General features: G+C 39.1%; 1 protein-coding gene across 28 annotated transcripts in view; it reads left to right on the top strand.

Annotated features, from left to right (window-relative positions):
- The window catches only part of NCOA2 (nuclear receptor coactivator 2), a 297,951-nt gene that overhangs the window by 248,945 nt on the left and 26,498 nt on the right, over nucleotides 1-22,508 (top strand). For 20 of the 28 annotated variants that reach the window (XM_077943763.1, XM_077943769.1, XM_001082161.5 and 17 more), the window contains 5 exons: nucleotides 373-1,642; nucleotides 9,086-9,296; nucleotides 12,719-12,925; nucleotides 16,156-16,371; nucleotides 19,600-19,729. In XM_077943763.1, the coding sequence (XP_077799889.1) occupies nucleotides 373-1,642; nucleotides 9,086-9,296; nucleotides 12,719-12,925; nucleotides 16,156-16,371; nucleotides 19,600-19,729 (2,034 nt within the window). The remainder of the gene's footprint in view (nucleotides 1-372; nucleotides 1,643-9,085; nucleotides 9,297-12,718; nucleotides 12,926-16,155; nucleotides 16,372-19,599; nucleotides 19,730-22,508) is intronic. The other 8 variants (XM_077943784.1, XM_077943788.1, XM_015145551.3 and 5 more) reach the window with 1 other exon arrangement.

Raw genomic sequence — 22,508 nt, 5'->3', positions numbered from 1 at the left:
AGCTCTACTCATTTCTTTAAGACAGTACAAGCTCTCAGCTACTCATGAGAAAGATGTATTATGTAATTGGAACCCTGTTAATGTCTTGTCTAGTAAATGCAATTTCAATACAGTAGTAGTCAAATTTAAACACACCCCCTCTGTAAAACCAGACATCTTAATGAGTTGCCTGGAAAACATTCCTCTTGGTCCAACACTGTACGTGTTCTGTCTTGTCCATAATTGCAGATGATTTCAACAAAGTATTATCTATCCTTAAAATATAGCCTGTTCTTTTAAAGCGAAGAGGCCATTTCATTTTTAAAAATTAATAACAATTTGCTAAGTTATTTTTCTTTTTATCTTACATTTCTTTCTTTTCTCATTATACAGAGAGCAGAATGTGTGTGTGATGAATCCGGATCTGACTGGACAAACGATGGGGAAGCCATTGAATCCAATTAGCTCTAGCAGCCCTGCCCATCAGGCCCTGTGCAGTGGGAACCCAGGTCAGGACATGACCCTCAGTAGCAATATAAATTTTCCCATAAATGGCCCAAAGGAACAAATGGGCATGCCCATGGGCAGGTTTGGTGGTTCTGGGGGAATGAACCATGTGTCAGGCATGCAACCAACCACTCCTCAGGGTAGTAACTATGCACTCAAAATGAACAGCCCCTCACAAAGCAGCCCTGGCATGAATCCAGGACAGCCCACCTCCATGCTTTCACCAAGGCATCGCATGAGCCCTGGAGTGGCTGGCAGCCCTCGAATCCCACCCAGTCAGTTTTCCCCTGCAGGAAGCTTGCATTCCCCTGTGGGAGTTTGCAGCAGCACAGGAAATAGCCATAGTTATACCAACAGCTCCCTCAATGCACTTCAGGCCCTCAGCGAGGGGCATGGGGTCTCATTAGGGTCATCGCTGGCTTCACCAGACCTAAAAATGGGCAATTTGCAAAACTCCCCAGTTAATATGAATCCTCCCCCACTCAGCAAGATGGGAAGCTTGGACTCAAAAGACTGTTTTGGACTTTATGGGGAGCCCTCTGAAGGTACAACTGGACAAGCAGAGAGCAGCTGCCATCCTGGAGAGCAAAAGGAAACAAATGACCCCAACCTGCCCCCGACCGTGAGCGGCGAGAGAGCCGACGGGCAGAGCAGACTGCATGACAGCAAAGGGCAGACCAAACTCCTGCAGCTGCTGACCACCAAATCTGATCAGATGGAGCCCTCGCCCTTAGCCAGCTCTTTGTCGGACACAAACAAAGACTCCACAGGTAGCTTGCCTGGTTCTGGGTCAACACATGGAACCTCGCTCAAGGAGAAGCATAAAATTTTGCACAGACTGTTGCAGGACAGCAGTTCCCCTGTGGACTTGGCCAAGTTAACAGCAGAAGCCACAGGCAAAGACCTGAGCCAGGAGTCCAGCAGCACAGCTCCTGGATCAGAAGTGACTATTAAACAGGAACCGGTGAGCCCCAAGAAGAAAGAGAATGCACTACTTCGCTATTTGCTAGATAAAGATGATACTAAAGATATTGGTTTACCAGAAATAACCCCCAAACTTGAGCGTCTGGACAGTAAGACAGATTCTGCCAGTAACACAAAATTAATAGCAATGAAAACTGAGAAGGAGGAGATGAGCTTTGAGCCTGGTGACCAGGTAAGTTTTATCATGTCTTCTCGCAGGTGTACTAATCTGTATCCATCAAGGATTTTCTCCATAGGGGCATTTTGAAGTCTCAGGTGATTGGATAAAAATAAGCTTTCTCCTTTGTTCTTCTTACCTTGAAACTCTCACTGAAGCTGTGTGTTTCAACTGCTCTCCTAGCAAAGAGTGAAATTGTTATAGAACATGGGTGGGCAGGCCTTTTTTTGTAAGGACCAAATGGTGAGTATTTTAGGCTTTGCAGGCCATATAGTCTCTGTCAAAACCATTCAACTCCACCATTGTAGTGCAAAAGCAGCCACAGACACTGTGTAAACAAACTTGAATATGACTTTGCTCCGATAAAGCATTGCTTATAGACACTGAAATTTGAATTTCATGCAATTATCATGTGTCACAAAATATTAAAAAGTTTTTTCAACCATTAAAAAATGTAAATTCATTCTTAGCTCATACAAAAACAGGATTTAGCCCACAGGCTGGTGGTAGTTTGCTAGCCTATGTTATAGATGCTGCCTGAATTGGAGATAATCACTTCCTTGAAACTGGGCTTTGTCAGAACAGACTTAATTGAATTATTTCTTATTTACCTTTCTCTCTTTATAAGATCAGAGTTTAACTGGTTTTGAAACCCAATGAAGGTCATTATACTTCTCTTTATTCTTAACTAAACTTCTGATTAATGCAAAAGAATTTCTTAGACCACTGGTATAAAAAATATTTAAGAGGGAAAGGGATAGTAGAAAGGAGAGAGAAAGGTTGAATTGACATTAGTACATCTGAGCCATGTTATGTAAATTCAAAACTAGAATAATAGGCTACATTATGTGCTCTTCTTGTCTGAAAAATAAATTCCCTGAAAAAAATCCAAGATACCTTAAGTGATATTCAAAATAATTCTTATTTATACTTGACAAATTAGAATTGTATATATTTATGGTATACAACATGTTGTTTTGGAATACGTATCCTGGAGTGGCTAGCTCAAGCTAATTAACAAATACATTACTTCACACACTTTTTGGAGTACAAACACTTAAAATCTATTAGTGATTTTCAGGCATGTAATACATCATTACTAACTGTAGCCACAGTGTTGTACAGTAGATCTCTTGAACTTATTCTTCCTGACTAACTGAAATTTGTATCCTTTGATCAACATCTCCTCAACCTTCCACCCCAAATCATTCTTGATAATCCTCTAAGGAGATAATGACATCACAGAGAAAAAGTAAGCTATTATTTTTCTTTATTAAAAAACAAAAACAGACTGGGTGAAGTGGCTCATGCCTCTAATCCCAACACTTTGGGAGGCCAAGGTGGAGGACTGCTTGAGGACAGGAGTTCAAGACTAGCCTGGGCAGCATGATGAAACCCCATCTCTAGAAAACATGAAAAATTAGCTAGGTGTGGTGGCATGCACCTGTAGTCTCAGCTACTCAGGAGACTGAGGCTGCTTGAGCCCAGGAGTTGGAGGCTACAGTGAGCTATGATTGCACCACTGCACTCCAGCCTAGGCAATAGATTGAGACCCTGTCTCAAGAAATAAAAACCCATTTAAAGAAAACATGGGTTATTAACAGCCACAGTGACTTGGCATGAGACATTTCCTGGGGAATCAATGATCCAAGACTTCACCCTAGCCATCACTTTCCTGTAGTCCCTGAATATGCCCTGTACTTCTTATCTGTTCTTGAGTCGGTCGTGATTGGTTAAAAAGTGAAGAAGCCAAGAGGCCTTCCTTCTTTAAATGGCTCAAATTTGTCCTTGAAATTTGTTTTGCAAGAGGATATTTCATTTGTCAGTGTCTTCAATGGATGGAGAGAGGAAAAGTACACCCCTTGCTGTACCCTCGAGCTCTGCTGAGTCGGTAGAGCTAACCCAGAGGCAGGTCGGGGGTTGAGAGCCATCGTCAGGGATGCCGAGGCCACACTTGCTCTTTTAGCTGGGCTCCATCTAGGCTTCTAAGCACTTGGCTTCCTTATTTCTTTCACTTTGATGTCTTGACAGCTGCTACCATTCCTAAAGGTCAGATATAATTTTTCAAACCTTCATGTCCTTCACAAGGGAGGCAGAGCCAAATTACATAAACATCTTGGGTGATTAATCCTTAAACTTAAATGTTAGTGCAGGGTTCTATTAGCAAGCTATTCCATAACGCTGTAAAATCATCAAATGGGGAAACCGGTGTCTCAGCAGAAAATTAATAGCAATGTCTTGAATAAAGTGAAATGTAAAACCATATTAACACCTGTAAGTGTTTTAATCTTTTGAGGTTTACTAGATTAGGATCTACACAGCTAGTGGCAGTCCAGAGTGGCAGGCACAGACAGTGGCACTCCGGTCTCTTGACATATGCTGGAGGGCGAGATGGTCTCCCTTAGTGTCTAATGTGGCCAGGCCTTCCCTCTGTAAACAATTTATTTCTATCCCAGGCCTGATCTGAGGCCCCAGGGACTTAGAGGGTCAAGGAAAGGGGCCACTTTTTGGTATTTCTATATTTATTTATGTGATTGCACTAACTTCAAACAAAAAACTGACAAAAGAGGACTTTTTTAAAAAGTCCTTGAGTCACTTGCAGTTTCAGATTATTATTTAGGAGAAATGTTTTTCTGATAAAAATTATCTCACCTAGGAAACAAAGTCCAGAGTGTAATCACAGATCTGTCACTTTGGGTGAATCAAAAAGTAGTGTGCACAGGCACACATGCACGTGCACACAGAGGCACATATAGTAAGTATATTTTTCTTAATGAAATCCAGTCGCTGGTCTCGTCCTCCCTTTACTCTCATGTAAAACTCCACCAGAAGTACTGCTTTGGAGCAATTTTAACATCAAAAACGTTGCAGCTTGAAAAGTTACCACAGGAAGTGTGCATTACCTATATTTAGATCAAAGTTAGAATGACTGACTTTAAGAAAAAAAACAATGATTCTTTCACCTTTTGCTCACCTTCACTATTTCCAAATACAGGTTAATTACATCTCCTATTGATTGCTGTACAAACTTATTGAAGACTTCTTCCACTTCACTTGAATACAATAAGTTATTTAGTGAGATAAAACAAACTATTAGTGAGGCTGAATTGCACAGTTAACTGTCTTGTTATTTTGATTCAGAAAAGAGCCATTGATTGCGTGTGTGTTTAACCTATTACTAACTTATTAAGGACAGGAAGTACTTCGATGGTGCTATTATACCCAAAATAGCATTTTTTACCAGGCAGAGTGGTTAAACAACATTTGTTTCTACAGCATTTCCTAACCAACAGGAAACAGTAACAGAAAAATTTCCAGTATGTTTACAGACTTTTTAAGTTACATGCTTATTTACACAGTGGAACATGGTTGATACTTAATCCAATGATACTACTGGGTCCTTTCTAATGCTGCTGAGACACGTATGATAAGGTTTGGAAATAGTCTAAAAGGAATTTCTTCTTGGCATTTGACTCCATTAGAAAGGCAACCATATTTTAAACTGATAGTATCCTGAAAATTTCTCTCCAGATGTGGTAGAATTGTATTACCGTTTCTTAACAACTTTGTGTTAGGCAAGTACAGTAAAATTATGCTTTTTATTTAAAATATTTTGAAAAGATGCTTTGTAATTTATTAGAATACTGATGTTGTTTAAATGCATGTGCTTTTTATATTTCCTGCAGAGAACAAGTTGATTTGACATGAAAAAATCCTAAAACCAGAAAAATGAAAAATTAAAGAAATCAAGTCTGATTTTCATTTTGTAGAACTTTTATAAAAATCTTTCTGACTCATTTTCTGCCTGAAATAGTTTAAACTAACAACTCAAATTGATGTGGCTAATTTGAGCATTCAAATAGATGCCTAAGCAAAACTTTAAAGTATCTTGGCAAAGCATTTTAAAGGAAGGCATTAATCTTTTTGTCTTGTAAAGAAATTGTGCCTAACAAAGTGGATAGAGACTAGAAGAACTTTGATGAGAATTAAAGCCTACAAAAATTGAGGGGAGAAAATTTTTTAACAGAAACTTAATGTAATCAGATTTATTCCTTCCAAAACTTAAGTGAATACAGAAAAAAATTCTGTAGTCATCAGATGTTATTGTTAACCTGACGGGTATAGATATTCTGAACTTTATCTCCTTGAAGAAGAGCATGTAAAGTGAACTTCTGACAACATTAAATGTGTACTCCGTAAATTGACAAGGAATAAACACAGGCAAAGTAATATTATCTCTAGTGGGGAAAACTTCATAATGCATTTTTCAGATGCTAAGCTTGAATAAATTCCAATAGTGTTCATAGTTAAAAGCCTTCATAGAACTAGTTCCTTTTGATACTAAGAAGATCCTGAATGGCTTTCTTAAGAAAAGTGTATTTAGGCCGGGCGTGATGGCTCACACCTGTAATCCCAACATTTTTGGGAAGCCAAGGCAGGCAGGTCACCTGAGGTTGGCAGTTCAAGACCAGCCTGGCCAACATGATGAAACCCTGTTTCTACTAAAAATACAAAAATCAGCCAGTTGTGGTGGTGCACACCTGTAGTTCCAGCTGTTGGGGAGGCTGAGGCAGGAGAATTGCTTGAACCTGGGAGGCGGAGGTTGCAGTAAGCCTAGATTACATCACTGCACTCCAGCCTGGGTGACAGAGTGAGACCTTATCTCAAAAAAAAGGAAAAGTGTGAGTCTAGACTGTTCTTAATATATATTGTCGAAAGTTTCTTTTACATATGTCTGGGATTTGACGCAAATATAAATGTATCCATTGAGAAGTAACATACTTTTGTTTACATGGATCTATTTATTTTGGATATTTCTCTTAAAAGTAATCTGCAGAGCTTTCTCAAGAGGCAACTTACCACTTATTATAGCCCACCTCCCTCACCCCCACACATGGAGCTTCTACCTTTTAAAATTGCTTGACACAGAGCAGCATTGTAGTAGGGAAACTGGGTTTCATAGAGCAGATATAACCTCAGTTTGTTAGAGCCTTTTTCTGATCTACATGACAAGTATAAGGAAATTTACCACACATTTTTATGAAACATTTTCTGAAAAAGTAATGGAAATTATAGGAATTCCTATGAAAAAATTACTGATTTGGGGAAGATTTTTTAAATTATGTGTTAATATGATTAAAAGAATTCATCGTGTTGACTCAGTGCCCATTACTTAGTTCCAGGCGCTGTCCTTGGAGGGCAATACATGTTTATACTGAGAGTATCAGTTTATACCTTATGCATTCAGCAAAACATGATAAAGAAGATTATAGTGGAGTCAGCTTTACACATGTATTCGAAGTACATAAAGTCAGTTTTATGTTCCTGGAAGAACAGATGGTTATTAAATGGTTATTTCAGTAGTAGGAGCAGTTTTGCCCACCACTGAACTCAGTGAATACATGCTGTAGTGGAGTGATCATGAGGTGGGTGACATGACTTTGCTGGGTTTTGGTTCCCTTGTGGCTCTAATAGTATGAACATGTACCTATGGGCTTTTAAAATGCAGCATGGCCCCTACATAAACTACTTCACTTAGGACTCAGCCAAAGAAATAGTAATTTGCTGCTGCTCTGGAGGAAACTATTGCCGTTGGAGGAGACAGTCAGTGTGGTGCCTTCCTACAGAGCTTTAAGGATCATTTGGCCTGTCTGTGACTGTCTATATTTTAGGATGCTAACTTTGAAACCCAGCTAACTAATAACTAATTCCCCTGTATTTGATACCTCCCTCTTTTGTTAGAATTGAGTGGCTAAACTAACTAAAAAATGGTCTTACAATTGCTCTAACAATGCGTTAGGAAAATGGATCTCCCAGTTATTGCTAAGCTAGTTGTCTCTGAGAAGAATAAAATAAAATGTCACTTCATTCTGTTCTTCCTAACTTGAGAAATAAATCCAATCAAAAAACATCTATTATGGATGTTACATTTGCTGCAAGTTGCAGAAATCTTAGCATATCCAACCTCTGCATGGGGAAGAATTGTATGTAAGATAAAAATGTAAGCCATCCTGCTTTAAGTGTAACTCATTATCAGATGTACGCCATGTATTTCATTTGATTTGCCAGTGTAGGTGAAAGGAATAGTTGTGGTCAAGGATTCAAAGTCCAATGACTGAGGAAACTAACTTATGTTTTCCACCTGCATGTCAAGAAAAATCGTTCATACTACTTTCTGCACTAGAAAGCAATCCTAGCATGCACTATCTGATTTTAAATATCTGCCATGTAGATTGGTTATATTTAAAAGAATATCTGTAAAATCTAGAATAAATTCCAGTTTAGCTTCATAGAAGAAAAGTATTAAGTGTGAAATAGTGGTGATACTTAGCTTATGTTAATGCTTGAATTTTGGTTTTTTTAATGGAAGAGAAACCTTGAAAACATTTTTTATGACTTCTGTGGATAGGCACAGTGGCTCTCTCCTGTAATCCCAGCACTTTGGGAAGCTGAGGCGGGGGAATTACTTGAGCTCAGAGACCATCCTGGGCAACAAAATGAGACCCCCATCTCTAAAAAAAAAAAAAAAACCAAAAAATTAGCCAGACATGGTGGTGCATGCCTGTGGTCCCAGCTGCTAAAGAGGCTAAGGTGGCAGGATCACTTAAGCCCAGGAGATCAAGGCTATGAGGATGAATGTTTGTGCTGCTGCATGCCAGTCTGGGTGACAGAGCAAGACCCTTTCTCAGAAAAAAAAAAAAAAAAAATCATAGCTTCTGTATAATTAGACTAATAGTGCTGTCTTTGGGGGCAACCAGTTTTTATCCTGCTTCCCTACCTTTGTCACCTAACCTGGCAAATGACTGGGAAAGCCATTGTCATCCAAAATTGAAAGTCCAAACAGAAAAAAAGGACCACTTAAATTGAAAAGGCAGTGCTTAGTTCATGGTACTTCAAGCTTACTTTGCTTCTCTCTCCCCACCCCTGTGTTCTTTTAAAGATTAAAAAAAAAAAAAAGAAAATCCTGAAAGGAAATGACCATTTATTAAATACTTATTGGGTGCAAATTTGCATTACATTATATGCCAGTTTTTTTCCCTTTTGTTGTTGTTATTTCTTAGGGATTTTTGACGATAAAACCTAGACCTGGACCGTAAGTCATAGTCTATTCATAATTAATTGGAAATCTACATTCTCATAATTAATTGAATGATAAGCATAAAATAGAGGAGAATTTATAAATTGCCAATGAATCACAATGCTGAACGAGAGCTTTCTTTCTAATTCAGCCATCTCTTTTTATAGATGAAGAAATTGAGGACCAAAAGATTAAATTACTTGTCCTTTGGTAACTTAATTTTTTAAAAGATGATCAATTATATGTTAGGCCTGAGGTATGCATGAATCTACCTATTTTATTTGGCTGTGGTGCCTTATGGCAGTTAGGTCAATGATTGCAAATGGGCTTGTGGTGTCTACTCTAAAGAGTAGGTAAACTCTTCTGTTTGTCAACTACAGCCTGGCAGTGAGCTGGACAACTTGGAGGAGATTTTGGATGATTTGCAGAATAGTCAATTACCACAGCTATTCCCAGACACGAGGCCAGGCGCCCCTGCTGGATCAGTTGACAAGCAAGCCATCATCAATGACCTCATGCAACTCACAGCTGAAAACAGCCCTGTCACACCTGTTGGAGCCCAGAAAACAGCACTGCGAATTTCACAGAGCAGTGAGTATGAGAAATGACTGGTTATGCCAAGAAATTTCCATATAATCACTATCAAAAACAGGGATTATTGAAGTCTGATGCAACCAGCTTAGTCACTTTAAGGTTTTTGTGATCAAATAGCACCATCTACTGTCTTGGTCTTTTGAAACAGTATTCAGAATGGATCCTCCTGAGCATGGTTCTCTCACATTCTCTTGTGGGTTAATTTAATCAGCACTGGACAGGGAGACTGACCTACATTGATGAAGTTCTTCAACTGATTGTCATATTTCCCTTCATTTCAGTGACTACCTTCAGACATGGAGTTTATCCTGGATTTTTTGTGTTTAATAGACAATGAAATACTGAAATATAGAACATTTGGGAGCTATGCTGACTTTTTTAGGGATAATACACTATTTTAAAATATTCTACTCTCCCAAACTGCTCAGCTGGAAGTAACAAAAAATAAATTTGAAAAAAAATAATAAAATATTCTACTCAAAGTATGTATTATACATGAAAGGGCTACACACATTAAAAATCTTGCCCTATCTTAGGCATCTTCATATAAACATCACTTGACGTGGAACTTTATGTTTCTAAATGTATTCTAAGTTAAATTGTCTGTTAGGAAAAACATCTTTTATCTTTTCATTTTAAAGTTTTGTAAGCTTAAGATAAACTCGTTATTTACTGTGAACACTCAGTTTACAAACTTGATTAATACCTGAAGTTGTCTGATAGTTTTGAATGGAAGAAAGTATCTGTTATGTAGCAAGGCCATAATTTATGAAAGATAGATAACCTCTTCAGCGTTAAATTGGCAAAACAATGATTTTTGCTTTTCAGATACAATTTGAGCCAATACCTGGCATTTGTTCTCAGATCAAAAATGGCAACCATCAGTCAAATCATAGAACGTCTTTAATTACTAGGTCTTTTCTCAAGTGATTTCTGACCATTCTGAAATAGGAAAAATGAAAGATGAGTTTGGGCTGGGCATGGTTGCAGGCGTCTGTAATCCCAGTTGCTCGGGAGGCTGAGGCAGGAGAATTGGTTGAACCCAGGAGGTGGAGGTTGCAGCGGTCTGAGATTGCGCCACTGTACTCCAGCCTGGGGGACAGAGCAAGACTCCATCTCACAAAAACACACACACACACACACACACAAGAAAGATTTGCATGTGACTTCTCAAACCTCACTCTTTCTTAGGCAATGGAGAGTTAATTGTGAATCATGGGAGATCATGAAGTCAAAGAGTTGAGAACTGGGTAAGAAACACTAGACAGGCTGGGCACGGTTGCACATGCTTGTAATCCCAGCTCTTGGGGAGGTCGAGGCAGGTGGATCACCTGAGGTCAGGAGTTCGAGACCAGCCTGGCCAACATGGTGAAACCCTATCTCTACTAGAAATACAAAAAATTTGCTGGGCATGATGGTGGGCGCCTATAATCCCAGCTACTCGGGAGGCTGAGACAGGAGAATCGCTTGAACCCAGAAGTTGGAGGTTGCAGTGAGCTAAGATCCTGCCATTACACTCCAGCCTGGACAACCAGAGCGAAACTCAGTCTCAAAAAAAAAAGAAACACACTAGGCAGTCTATGCTTATTAGCCCTAGGGGAGGTAATGAAGGACTATGTAGAATTCACCGTTTCTCTTCTTTCTGTAGCTCCTGATGGTATTTAAATTATTGATGGCAACCTGATAACCAAACCTGAGGAAGTCATGATTAAGCATGCACATAATTTCCATTCTCAGCCCTAATTTTTAAAAATATTTTATTTTTGTCATTGATGGTTAAGAATTTTTTCTTTTAAATATGCTATTTCAGACTGTTTATATAATTCAGGAAAAATAAAGTACTTGATATTATGTAATAAGTTGCTATAATTTGTAATATCTTAGTATTTTAAATTTAATAATGTTAACAAATTATAGGTTGTCAACGTGATGCTGGTCTAGTCCTTAGTACACAATAAATTCTTGTCAACTAGCTATAAAAATCGTATCAAATCCAAATGTGTCTAGAATTTAAAGAAGCTGTACTTTGAAAAGTAAGCAGGGCCCTACAGTTTTAATTTAATACTGCTTTAGGCAACAGAGTTCACACTTAAATTTTTAAACTTCTAATGAGAGTAACCACTTTTAATCTAATTCTAATCCTAGGAAAGCCCAGTTAAGAAGTGATACTCTCCAAACCACATATGTATAGGTTTGGTGATGTATGTAAGAGATGTTTATAGCTTCATAGCTGTGAGAAAGCAGTACTCCTAAGTTTGAATATTATAACATGAAAAAAATTGGTTTAATTAGCAAATACAGTTATATATTTGAAATTACTATTGGGAGCCAGACATGGTGGCTCATGCCTGTAATCCCAGCACTTTGGAAGGCCAAGGCAGGAGGATCACTTGAGGCAAGAAGTTTGAGACCACCTTAGGCAATATAGTGTGACACTGTCTCTACAAAACAATTTTAAAATTAGCCAGGCCTGGTGGTACTTACCTGTAGTCCTAGCTACTCAGAAGGCTGAGGCAAGAAGATCTCTTAAACCCAGGAGTTAAAAGCTGTAGTTAACTACGACTGTGCTGCTACACTCCAGCTGGGGCAACAGAGCAAGACCGTGTATTTAAAAAAAGAAAAAAAAAAAAGAAAAAAAAGGCCGGGCACAGTAGCTCAGGCCTGTAATCCCAGCACTTTGGGAGGCGGAAGCAGGCGGGTCACAAGGTCAAGAGATCGAGAACATCCCGGCCAACATGGTGAAACCCCGTCTCTACTAAAAATACAAAAATTAGATGGGCGTGGTGGCGCGACTATAGTCCCAGCTAGGCGGGCGGCTAAGGCAAGAGAATCATTTGAACCCTAGAGGCAGCGGTTGCAGTGAGCCGAGATCGCGCCACTGCACTCAAGTCTCGTGACAGAGAAAGACTCCGTCTCAAAAAAAAAAAAAAATTAGCCAAGCGTGGTAGTGCACACCTGTAATCCAGCTACTCGGGAGGCTGAGGCAGGAGAATCTCTTGAACCTGGGAGGTGGAGGTTGTACTGAGCCGAGATTGCGCCATTGCACTCCAGCTTGGGCAAGGAGAGCAAAACTCTGTCTCAGAATAAAAAGAGAGAGAGAGAGAGAATGAATGAATGAATGAATGAATGAATATTACTATTGGTGAGGAAGGTATATGGTAAATAATATATATGTGTTTGTTTTGTTTTGTTTTGTTTTGCAAGATCGTCAAGAATTAGAGACCGGTTGATTAGATCACACATCTATGCTTTGGGGTGCTGCATGTGTTTTTTGTCTGTGATTTTGTCTTTTGTCTAGGTAGTTGGTCTCTGACGTGCATACCTTTGTCATTTTACAGATATTGTCCCTAAACACTACTGTTAATATTATTTTCCACTATCCTATATTAACCTTCAATTTTCATTTGTTTTCTCCTTAGCTTTTAATAACCCACGACCAGGGCAACTGGGCAGGTTATTGCCAAACCAGAATTTACCACTTGACATCACATTGCAAAGCCCAACTGGTGCTGGACCTTTCCCACCAATCAGAAACAGTAGTCCCTACTCAGTGATACCTCAGCCAGGAATGATGGGTAATCAAGGGATGATAGGAAATCAAGGAAATTTAGGGAACAATAGCACAGGTAAGGGCTCAAATGCACTGTTACTTTATTGGTGGGTTATTTAATGGTATATTTATCCACATTAAACTAGTAGAATTTTTCAAGTGAACTTTTTATGTTAGAAAACATCTGAAAGTGAGAAAATTCTACAGATTTTCACTGTGAGAATGGCATATGGGAAAGCCTTTCCAGTGAGCTAACCATTGAATTCTGTGATTGTTACTTTTATGAGGTTTCCAACCATTAATCCTATAGCTGAGACTTATTTCACTTCTATCCCAGTTACTGTTCTAGGCATTGCAGGGTATATATAAAATTATTCCAGGGATAATTTACTGATACCCCCAAAACTTCTTATGGATTGATTATTTGTGTTTGGAGAATTTCAGAATAAGAGCTTAAAATTCAACCAACCTTTTATACTTCTAGGTGATAAAATTCTTATTCCAAAAAGTACTAATTAAAAATAAAGAACTTTAAACAGTAATATGCCTGGCCTAATAGCTTTCAGATATGGTCCCTGGCTCCCTTTTGAAGATGTAGGAAGTTGCTTGTGATCAGGTATGGGCATTGATCTGCTCTAATTTCAGGTGTCCAGCAATTTGCGTAGGCACATTTCCTAGGTAATAGTCACTATCTCAGTGGCCATTATATTCCCAAGCTTACATCCAGTTCAGATTGGAAGTCGTTGCAGTAGTGTTGATTGCTGTTGCCACCACATCCACATCCTGTACCCTGTAACATATTTTTATTATGGATATAGCAGGATGCTGGGTTTTCTAATGCACAGCTGCTCACAGTTTATAGCTTGCTTTCTTAGTCTCAATGAGTCACTAGAAACAAAGGCATAGAAAGAAATCTTTTAAGAAGAATTTATAGTGGTAGGTGTTTTAACTCTTGGTATTTTATTTTTAGTCAAGCCTGTATCCCTGTATACATACTGAGTGCCGTTTAGACAGTTAACTGAATATAAGAATTCAATTTAAGGGGAAGACATAGATTTTTAACTTTCTGTTGTTTGTAAGGAATTCATGGGAACTGTGAACTGTGCTGTATTAAGGTAACTTATTCCTTCAACAAATATTTATTGGGTGCCTGCCACGTGTGTCGTTCACTGACTGCTTCACTAATTATATAGTCAGTCATATTCATTTCATTAAATATTCAGTAAATAAAGATTAATTTAAAATTTAAGATAAATAAAATATTGATCTATGTAAAGTTCTATAAGAGAAAAAGGAGCCATGACTTACTAAGGCTTACCAGCAAAATATAAGAAGATATGAGTTCTTCTAGGAATCTTCTGCAGGAATTTGAGAATAGGCCTGTATTAAAATCCCAGCAGCTGAGAGAGCACTGGTGTCCAGGCTGTGAAGATCATACAATATCCTCACGCTGTTTAAAAAAACATAGACTGGTCCAGGCATGGTGGCTCACCCCTGTAATCCCAGCACTTTGGGAGGCCGAGGCAGGTGGATGACGAGGTCAGAAGTTCGAGACCATCCTGACAAACATGGTGAAACCTCATCTCTACTAAAAATACAAAAATTAAATGGGCATGGTGGCATGTACCTGTAATCCCAGCTATTCAGGATGCTGAGGCAGGAGAATCGCTTGAACTCAGGGGGCGGAGGTTGTAGTGAGCCAAGATCGCGCCACTGCACTCCAGCCTGGACGACAGAGCGAGAATCCATCTCAAAAAAAAAAAAACACAGATTGAGAGGGACTTTCCCAGTTATCATTGCAGTACTATTGTTGAATTATGGATCATTCTCTTTTTTGCTTTCTAGACTTTCTATAAACTTGTCATATTATTTAGATAACAGATTTTTTAAAAAATAAAATCCCTTTTTCCCATAATATTTTTCTATAGTTCAAATCTAATTTTAAAATGTTTTTTAAAATATGTGTTAATAGAATACCCTTCTAACTTTTTATTTTAGTTTTGAGACAGAGTCTTACTTTGTCACCCAGGCTGGAGTGCAGTGGCGCAATCACGGCTCAACACAGCCTCAACCTCCCAGACTCAAGTAATCCTCCCGCCTCAGCCTCCCGAGTAACTGGGACTACAGGCATCTGCCACCACGCCCAGCTAATTTTTATATTTTTTATAGAGACGAGGCTTCGCCATGTTGCCCAGGCTGACCTCGAATTCCTGGGCTCAAACAGTCTGCCCACCTCAGCCTCCCTAAGTGCTGGGATTACAGACATGAGTCACCGTGCCTGGCGTCTTAACTTTTTAAAATCTAACTGACTGCCTTTCACCCTTAATCATCGTCACAGCACATTCTCATTTCAGAAGTGAAGAAACGCCCACAATGCATGTTCATTTGTTAAATATACCCCATTTTTAGTTGTTTATCGTAATTAAAGAAAATGAAAGCAGCCATATATTTGAAAGCAGTACTTTTATGTATCCATCATTAAACACTTCAAAATGAAGAGACCTCATTTGAAGAGTTCCCCCTTTAGAATATCAAGTCTTAGCAAATGTTTGACCATTATCAGCATCCCGGGGGCCAGGCCAGGACAGCGCAAACACAGTCCTGCTTAGGAGCATTACGCTCTTATGTGTGGTCAGATAACTCTTAACACCTCAAAAAGGAAGGGATTTTTACAAATCTGTCCTAACCCATTCTAGGTCTGTATAGTCAGGAATACAGTGGATACAAGGCAAGGAACTCCCTTGTCTTGGCTATGAAGAACTACAGTAATTATCAGAAAGATCTATAATTTCTCCATTACTTAGAGGCTACTCTTGGTCAGTTTTGAAGTATACCCTGAAGGAGATTTGAGGATAAAGTCTCATGTAGACTTCAAGATATCTTCTATGATTATCGTTTATAATGAGAGTATTGATTATCAGTTTTTACCTTGTTCCTCTTAGCCTCTACCTCCCTTTTGGAAAGTAAAGCATTGACGTGTATATCAGCTAATGTGATTCACTTCCTGAGGAAGGAAGTTGGGGTTATCCACACGCCACGGCACCTGTTTCTAAGTACAAATGGGAACAATTTTAACAGCTTTTCTGAACTGTAAAGAGTGGCAAGTCCATGTTATGAAAACTGTGTAGTAATTGCCAATTCTTATTTCTTAGCCAAGGGCCCACATCTGGCCAATGAGAACATTAGCTATTGGATAAGTGTGAATTACAGAATGATTATTTTGTAGGCTAAGATCATCTGGTGTTCATACATGCTAAATATGTTTTCAGTTACTGCATCTCTCAGTTTTCTTTGGCTTGCACGCAGGAATGATTGGTAGCAGTGCTTCTCGGCCTACCATGCCATCTGGAGAATGGGCACCACAGAGTTCGGCTGTGAGAGTCACCTGTGCTGCTACCACCAGTGCCATGAACCGGCCAGTCCAAGGAGGTATGATTCGGAACCCAGCGGCCAGCATCCCCATGAGGCCCAGCAGCCAGCCTGGCCAAAGACAGACGCTTCAGTCTCAGGTCATGAATATAGGTAAGGCGGCTCTAGTGCTGTTTGCTTTTAACTTTTATGCTCTCTTAGACAAGAGGATCAGCTCCATAAGTTCTTTCAAGACATGCTTCTTATGTGCATTTTAGATAATCCTCCCCTGAAGCTGCCATAAGTGAGATTTTGCTGGAACTCTGTATGGAATCAGAATCTCAAAGGTTATATAAGAGAACCAACTACCTTTGAGATGTTTTATTTTTATTAAATTACCTAATTTCAACTTTGGGGGAGAAGTGAATTATAACGTCACACTATTAATAAAGAAATAGGCAGGGCGCAGTGGCTCACGCTTGTAATCCCAGCACTTTGGGAGGCCAAGGTAGGAGTATCACTTGAGGTCAGTAGTTCGAGACCAGCCTGGCCAACATGGTGAAACCCCATCTCTACTAAAATTACAAAAATTAGCTGGGCGTGGTGGTCGGCACCTGTAATCCCAACTACTCAGAATGCTGAGGCAGGAGAATCACTTGAACCCAGGAGGTGGAGGGTGCCTTGAGCCAAGATGACACCACTGCAGTCAAGCCTGGGCAACAGAGCAAGACTCCGTCTCAGAAAGAAATAATAATAATAGTTCGGTGGTACAGCAGTGGTTTCTAATGCTGTGTGATCATCAGAACAACATTGGGAACTTAAAATGGAGATTCCTGGGCCACCACCTAGATTGGTAAATCAGACTCTCCCAGGTCCTCACTGAAGGTTACAAGGTCTTACAGAACATCTCATAGAATGTGAGGATTGCTAGAATTCTATTTGGAGACAGTTCACATATTATTAAAATTGATGGTCTGATACATTATATGATACCATTTATATGAAATGTCCCCAGAATGACAAATCTGTAGAGACAGAAAGTAAAGTAGTGGTTACCTAGGGCCGGGAGTTGAGGGGAGGGGCCCAGATAGGAAGTGGGGAGAGTGACTCCTAATGAGTAATGGGTTTCTTTTTGGTGGAATGAAAGTGTTCTGAAGTTGATTGTGGTGATGGTTGTATAACTCTGAATATACTAAAACTCATTGTACACTTTAAATAGGTGAAGTGTATGTTATATGAATTATCTTTCAATAAAGCTGTTATATTTTAAAAATCAGTGGTCTGTACAACTCATACTTGAGATTATGTCCTTTATCATTGCCATGTTAGCCCTCCTCTTGTACATTAGCATAATTCCAATAAGTTAATGTTTATGTTCTTTTCATATACTTAGATACTGCACAATGAGGAAGAGCTAAATAATTCAAAAAAAGATGCCAGGCACTGTGGGAGGCTGAGGCAGGCAGATCACCTGAGGTCAGGAGTTCAAAACCAGCCTGGCCAACATGGTGAAACCCCATATCTACTAAAAATACAAAAGTTAGCCAGGCGTGGTGGCACACACCTGTAGTCCCAGCTACTCAGGAGGCTGAATCAGGGGAATTGCTTAAACCCGGGAGGCAGAGGTTGCAGTGAGCTGTGATCACACCAGTACTCCAGCCTGGGCAACAGAGTGAGACTCCTTCTCAAAAAAAAAAAAAAAAAAAAAAGATGCCAGGGTTGTTTTGACAAGACAAAGTGTAGAACAAAGTATAGAATTTTCATCCTAACTTGGCATTAGTTTTCTTACCTATTTAATTGTTCAGTATATTTTGGCTTACTGTTTCTCAGAGATGGCATTTACATTGCCTTACTACATTGAATGTACTTAATGAGTGGTTCTCAAACATAAATTTGTATAATTTGACAGCATGAAAAATGCTAAAAACCGATTTCTATGCAAAATTAAATGAGAAATTTAAAAATATTTATTGATTAAAAATCATAATAGTACCTTATATCCAGAAATGTAATTTATTCTCAGTCTTCATTGAAGAGCATCTGGCTCTTGAGCTGGAAATACAGTTCTATAAGCTTTATTGTATAGCTGAGTTTCTCTGATTTTTAGTAAATTCCAAAAGCCATGAATTCAACAGAAAATTATCTTTTGGAATGGAATACAGGTCTACAGATAATGATGATTATATATATATATATATATATATATATATATATATATATATATATTTTTTTTTTTTTTTTTTTTTTTTTTTTTGAGACGGAGTCTTGCTCAGTCGACTACCCAGGCTGGAGTGCAGTGGCACGATCTCGGCTCACTGTAAGCTCCGCCTCCCAGGTTCATGCCATTCTCCTGCCTCAGCCTCCCAAGTAGCTGGGACTACAGGCGCCCACCACTACGCCCGGCTAATTTTTTTGTATTTTTAGTAGAGACGGGGTTTCACCGGGTTAGCCAGGATGGTCTCAATCTCCTGACCTCGTGATCCGCTCGTCTCGGCCTCCCAAAGTGCTGGGATTACAGGCGTGAGCCACTGCGCCCGGCCGATAATATAATTTTTAAAAGCTCATCTCATCCATTGGCTTTAAAGCCTTTCAAAGAACTTCGGAGAAAGAGCATGTGTGGGTTGTCTGGGCCTCCTTTCTGCTCTGCTCTTGCTCTGGTAAGGGAGCCAGCTGAAGTACAGTTAGTCGACGTTCAGGAGCCAGCAGTCTCGACATGCTTCCTAGAAACATGGTCCAGCACCCTGATTCCCAGTCAGGAAGTGTCTGCAAGGCCCAAACTATTTTCATACTAATCCTAAAACACTGTTGCCTTCTTCACTCTTACTATCGCCCAAGCGTATGGTAGAGTTTTCCAGAAATTTTACATGCTATATGATATCACAGCAGGTGAAATGCAAAAACAAGATTTCACTCTATTCCATTAACCCAGGCATTAAAGCTATTTGCAGAAACGTAAAACAATGCCAATAAAAGAATTTTTTTTAATTTTGCATTCAAAAATCTTATTTATTCCACTTACTTGGATCTAGAAAAAAAATCTTTTATATTAACATATAATTCATTTATTGTGATTTTTAAATGAATCTACATTTCTCAATTTCAGTTTCCAATATAGTAAATATCAATAAGATGTAACGCACACGAACAAAAACTTTTTGAGTATTTAGAGTCTTAAATGCTAAGGTTTAGAACTGCTTGTCTAGATATTCTCTGAAATGGCCTTCATATTTACTGACTTCTATTTCAGAATCAGAATTTTATCTTCTTATTTTCACCTAGTTAATTATTACTGCTTCTGTGTTTTCCCTTTTTCATAAACCAGACATTTCACTTTATATTACATAGCAGAAATAAATGCTTCCTTGATTAAAGATGTAAGATTTTTTTCTTCTCCGTTTCTAGGGCCATCTGAATTAGAGATGAACATGGGGGGACCTCAGTATAGCCAGCAACAAGCTCCTCCAAATCAGACTGCCCCATGGCCTGAAAGCATCCTGCCTATAGACCAGGCATCTTTTGCCAGCCAAAACAGGTGAGTCCTGAGCACCTAGGGTAGCCAGTTATTTTATACCTGTCCAGAAATTAATCTTTTCCTTTTGAGTAGCTGGTGCCTGACCAGTTTTGGTTTATTTGGGCTATATTATCTACTACGCAGTGCACGAAGGGGAGGGGTGAATCCAGAAATCAGTATGACCTAGGACATGCCTTTAAAGAAGTTACAAATTAGATGGAAAATAAAATATGTATGCTGATAACTGTAATATTGAGGTAGTGTGCAGTATAAAAATCATAAGCCACGTTTCAGAAGATTATCCAACCAGGATGCTTGGAGAAGGCTTCAGAGTCTTGAAGAAAAGGTCTGATTTCAGATGGCAGAGATGACAGGAAGCCAGTTCAGCTGGTAAAAGCTGCACATCACAGACCCAGAGTAAGGACTGCTGTGAGTAGAATTGAGGCATTGGGTGACAGAGGAAGAACCTCAGGCAGGCGGCGTGGCTCATCCCAAACTGGCTGCCAAGGGCAGTGGGAGACGCGTGCTGTGTAGACAGGGAAGCGCGCCCCAGGTAGATAGCCATTGCTGTTGATCTCGGAACTGCTGTCATACTTGGAGATGGTGGTTTCTCACAGTCCCTCTTGTTCTTTGATTCTGATTTCATGATGTCAGTGAATGGTAGGCTATTTCTAGATATGTTTATTTGATATGTTAGAAACCCACCCATTTCCATGGAAAGTTAAATATAACACAGGACAAATGTATAATAATTAAATCCACCACCTGATAGTTGTTTTTGGATGAAATGTCAAAGATTAATTTTTAGGAAGAACTAGGCCCAAAATTAGGATTTTTAGTGTTGCCCAAATAGGAGGAGAGCGCTGTTAAAACAAAAATGGAGCCGGGCGCGGTGGCTCACACCTGTAATCCCAGCACTTTGGGAGGTTGAGACGGGTAGATCACCTGAGGTTGGGAGTTTGAGACCAGCCTGACCAACATGGAGAAACCCTGTCTCTACTAAAAATACAAAAAATTAGCCAGGTATGGTGGCGCATGCCTGTAATCCCAGATACTCGGAGAATCACTTGAACCCGGAAGGCAGAGGTTGCAGTGAGCCGAGATCGCACCATTGCACTCCAGCCTGGGCAACAGGAGCGAAACTCCATCTCAAAAAAAAAAAAAAAAAAGGAAGCAAGTCCAGAATTTATACTTGGTCCAGTAATAGAGTCAGCATGTTAAGTTTGCTGTGCAAGTGTCTGTGACTCAGCACTGCCCTAGCATGTCGTTTCCGTTGCCATCAGTTAGGTTTTTTGCATAAGCACTGTGTGGACAAAACAAAACATTTTCATTACCTTTAAAGTTATTTCAGTTTTTCTAGCCACTCTCACATTTTTATTTTAAATAATTCAGTGTGGAAGAAACTTACGACCAGCTTTATGGTAATCTTATTGTCACAGAAATTCAGAAGTAATGGGTAATAAAAGTTCTAACTATGTCTCTCTTTTGAAATAAAAGAAGAGCAGTGCTTTTTAAAAATCCCCTTTATAAGCATCACAGTTAATGTTTAGGAACAGGCTTTTTAATGTTTGATGAATCCAGCCTTAGTTTATGTACACATTTCAAAAAGATAGTAGTTTAGCCCTTAAATCTGTAACATTCACATATTCATTTATTTATAGCTAATTTCCACTTTTAGTTCCATTATGGGTTTTTTTTTTCCTTCATTCATCTGGTATATAAAAGAGTTCTTTATAATATACTCAAAATTTATAGATGACTTTTTAAAGATTTCTGTTGGTTTTATTAAAGGGGTTTTCTCTTGAAATACAATAGCTGTCTTTCATGAAGGACTTCCTTTTGCATTAAGTTCACAATTTTTGTTTTGATACAGAGTCTCACTTTGCTGCCCAGGCTGGAGTGCAGTGGCGTGATCTCGGCTCACTGCAACCTCCACCTCCTGGGTTCAAGTGATTCTTCTGCCTCAGCCTTCCAAGTAGCTGGGATTACAGGCGCCCGGCTAATTTTTGTATTTATGGTAGAGACAGGCTTTTGTCATGTTGGCCAGGCTGGTCTCGAACTCCTGACCTCAGGTAATCCACCTGCCTCAGCCTCCCAAAGTGCTGGGATTACAGGTGTGAGCCACTGTGCCAGGCCTAAGTTCACAATTTTAATTTGACTTTCTCCTGTTTGAAATGTATCTGTAAGTAAGGTTTCTTTTGTTGACTATTTCTCATCATTCAGTAGCTGCTGCTTTTTTGCAGAATTTTGAAAATACTTTTGAAAAGTGAAGAAATGGTAATGTTATGGTTTCTCAAACAGATGCTGAGAATTTGACCTAATTCTCCTTCTTATTCCCATACTTAATGACCTACTAGTCCATAAATAAACATGTAGACTTTAAGGTATGGGATTTCTATTGATATCAGGATCTCTTCTCTGCTTGTTTATTACCTATTATTTTGCACCAGCCTGGGGCCTGTGTTATTTTTCCCTTTATTACTCTGAATTCCATTCTCGTCTTAATATTATATTTATTGTATTTATCTGTCAGATACTATCCAGGTTGTAACTGTATATAATTGCCCAAAATGTAGGAAAATAATTTCTTCATTGTGTTAGTGGCCATTTATAAAGTTGGGATTGGGAGTCTGGATCAGTATTTTTTTCTGTTAGCAAGCATATTATGACATCTCTAAGGGAAGTGATACCACTCATGATATGCCCAAATTTGTAACACCAAGCCACAAGACAGTATGTATTTCTGAATATAAAAGTGGTTTTTAATGTATTGTAGCTCAGTCAAATCAGGAACCTTTTG

This window comes from Macaca mulatta, chromosome 8 (assembly GCF_049350105.2).
Source record: "Macaca mulatta isolate MMU2019108-1 chromosome 8, T2T-MMU8v2.0, whole genome shotgun sequence".
NCBI lineage: Eukaryota > Metazoa > Chordata > Mammalia > Primates > Cercopithecidae > Macaca > Macaca mulatta.
This window is presented reverse-complemented; position numbering and strand designations above follow the sequence as displayed.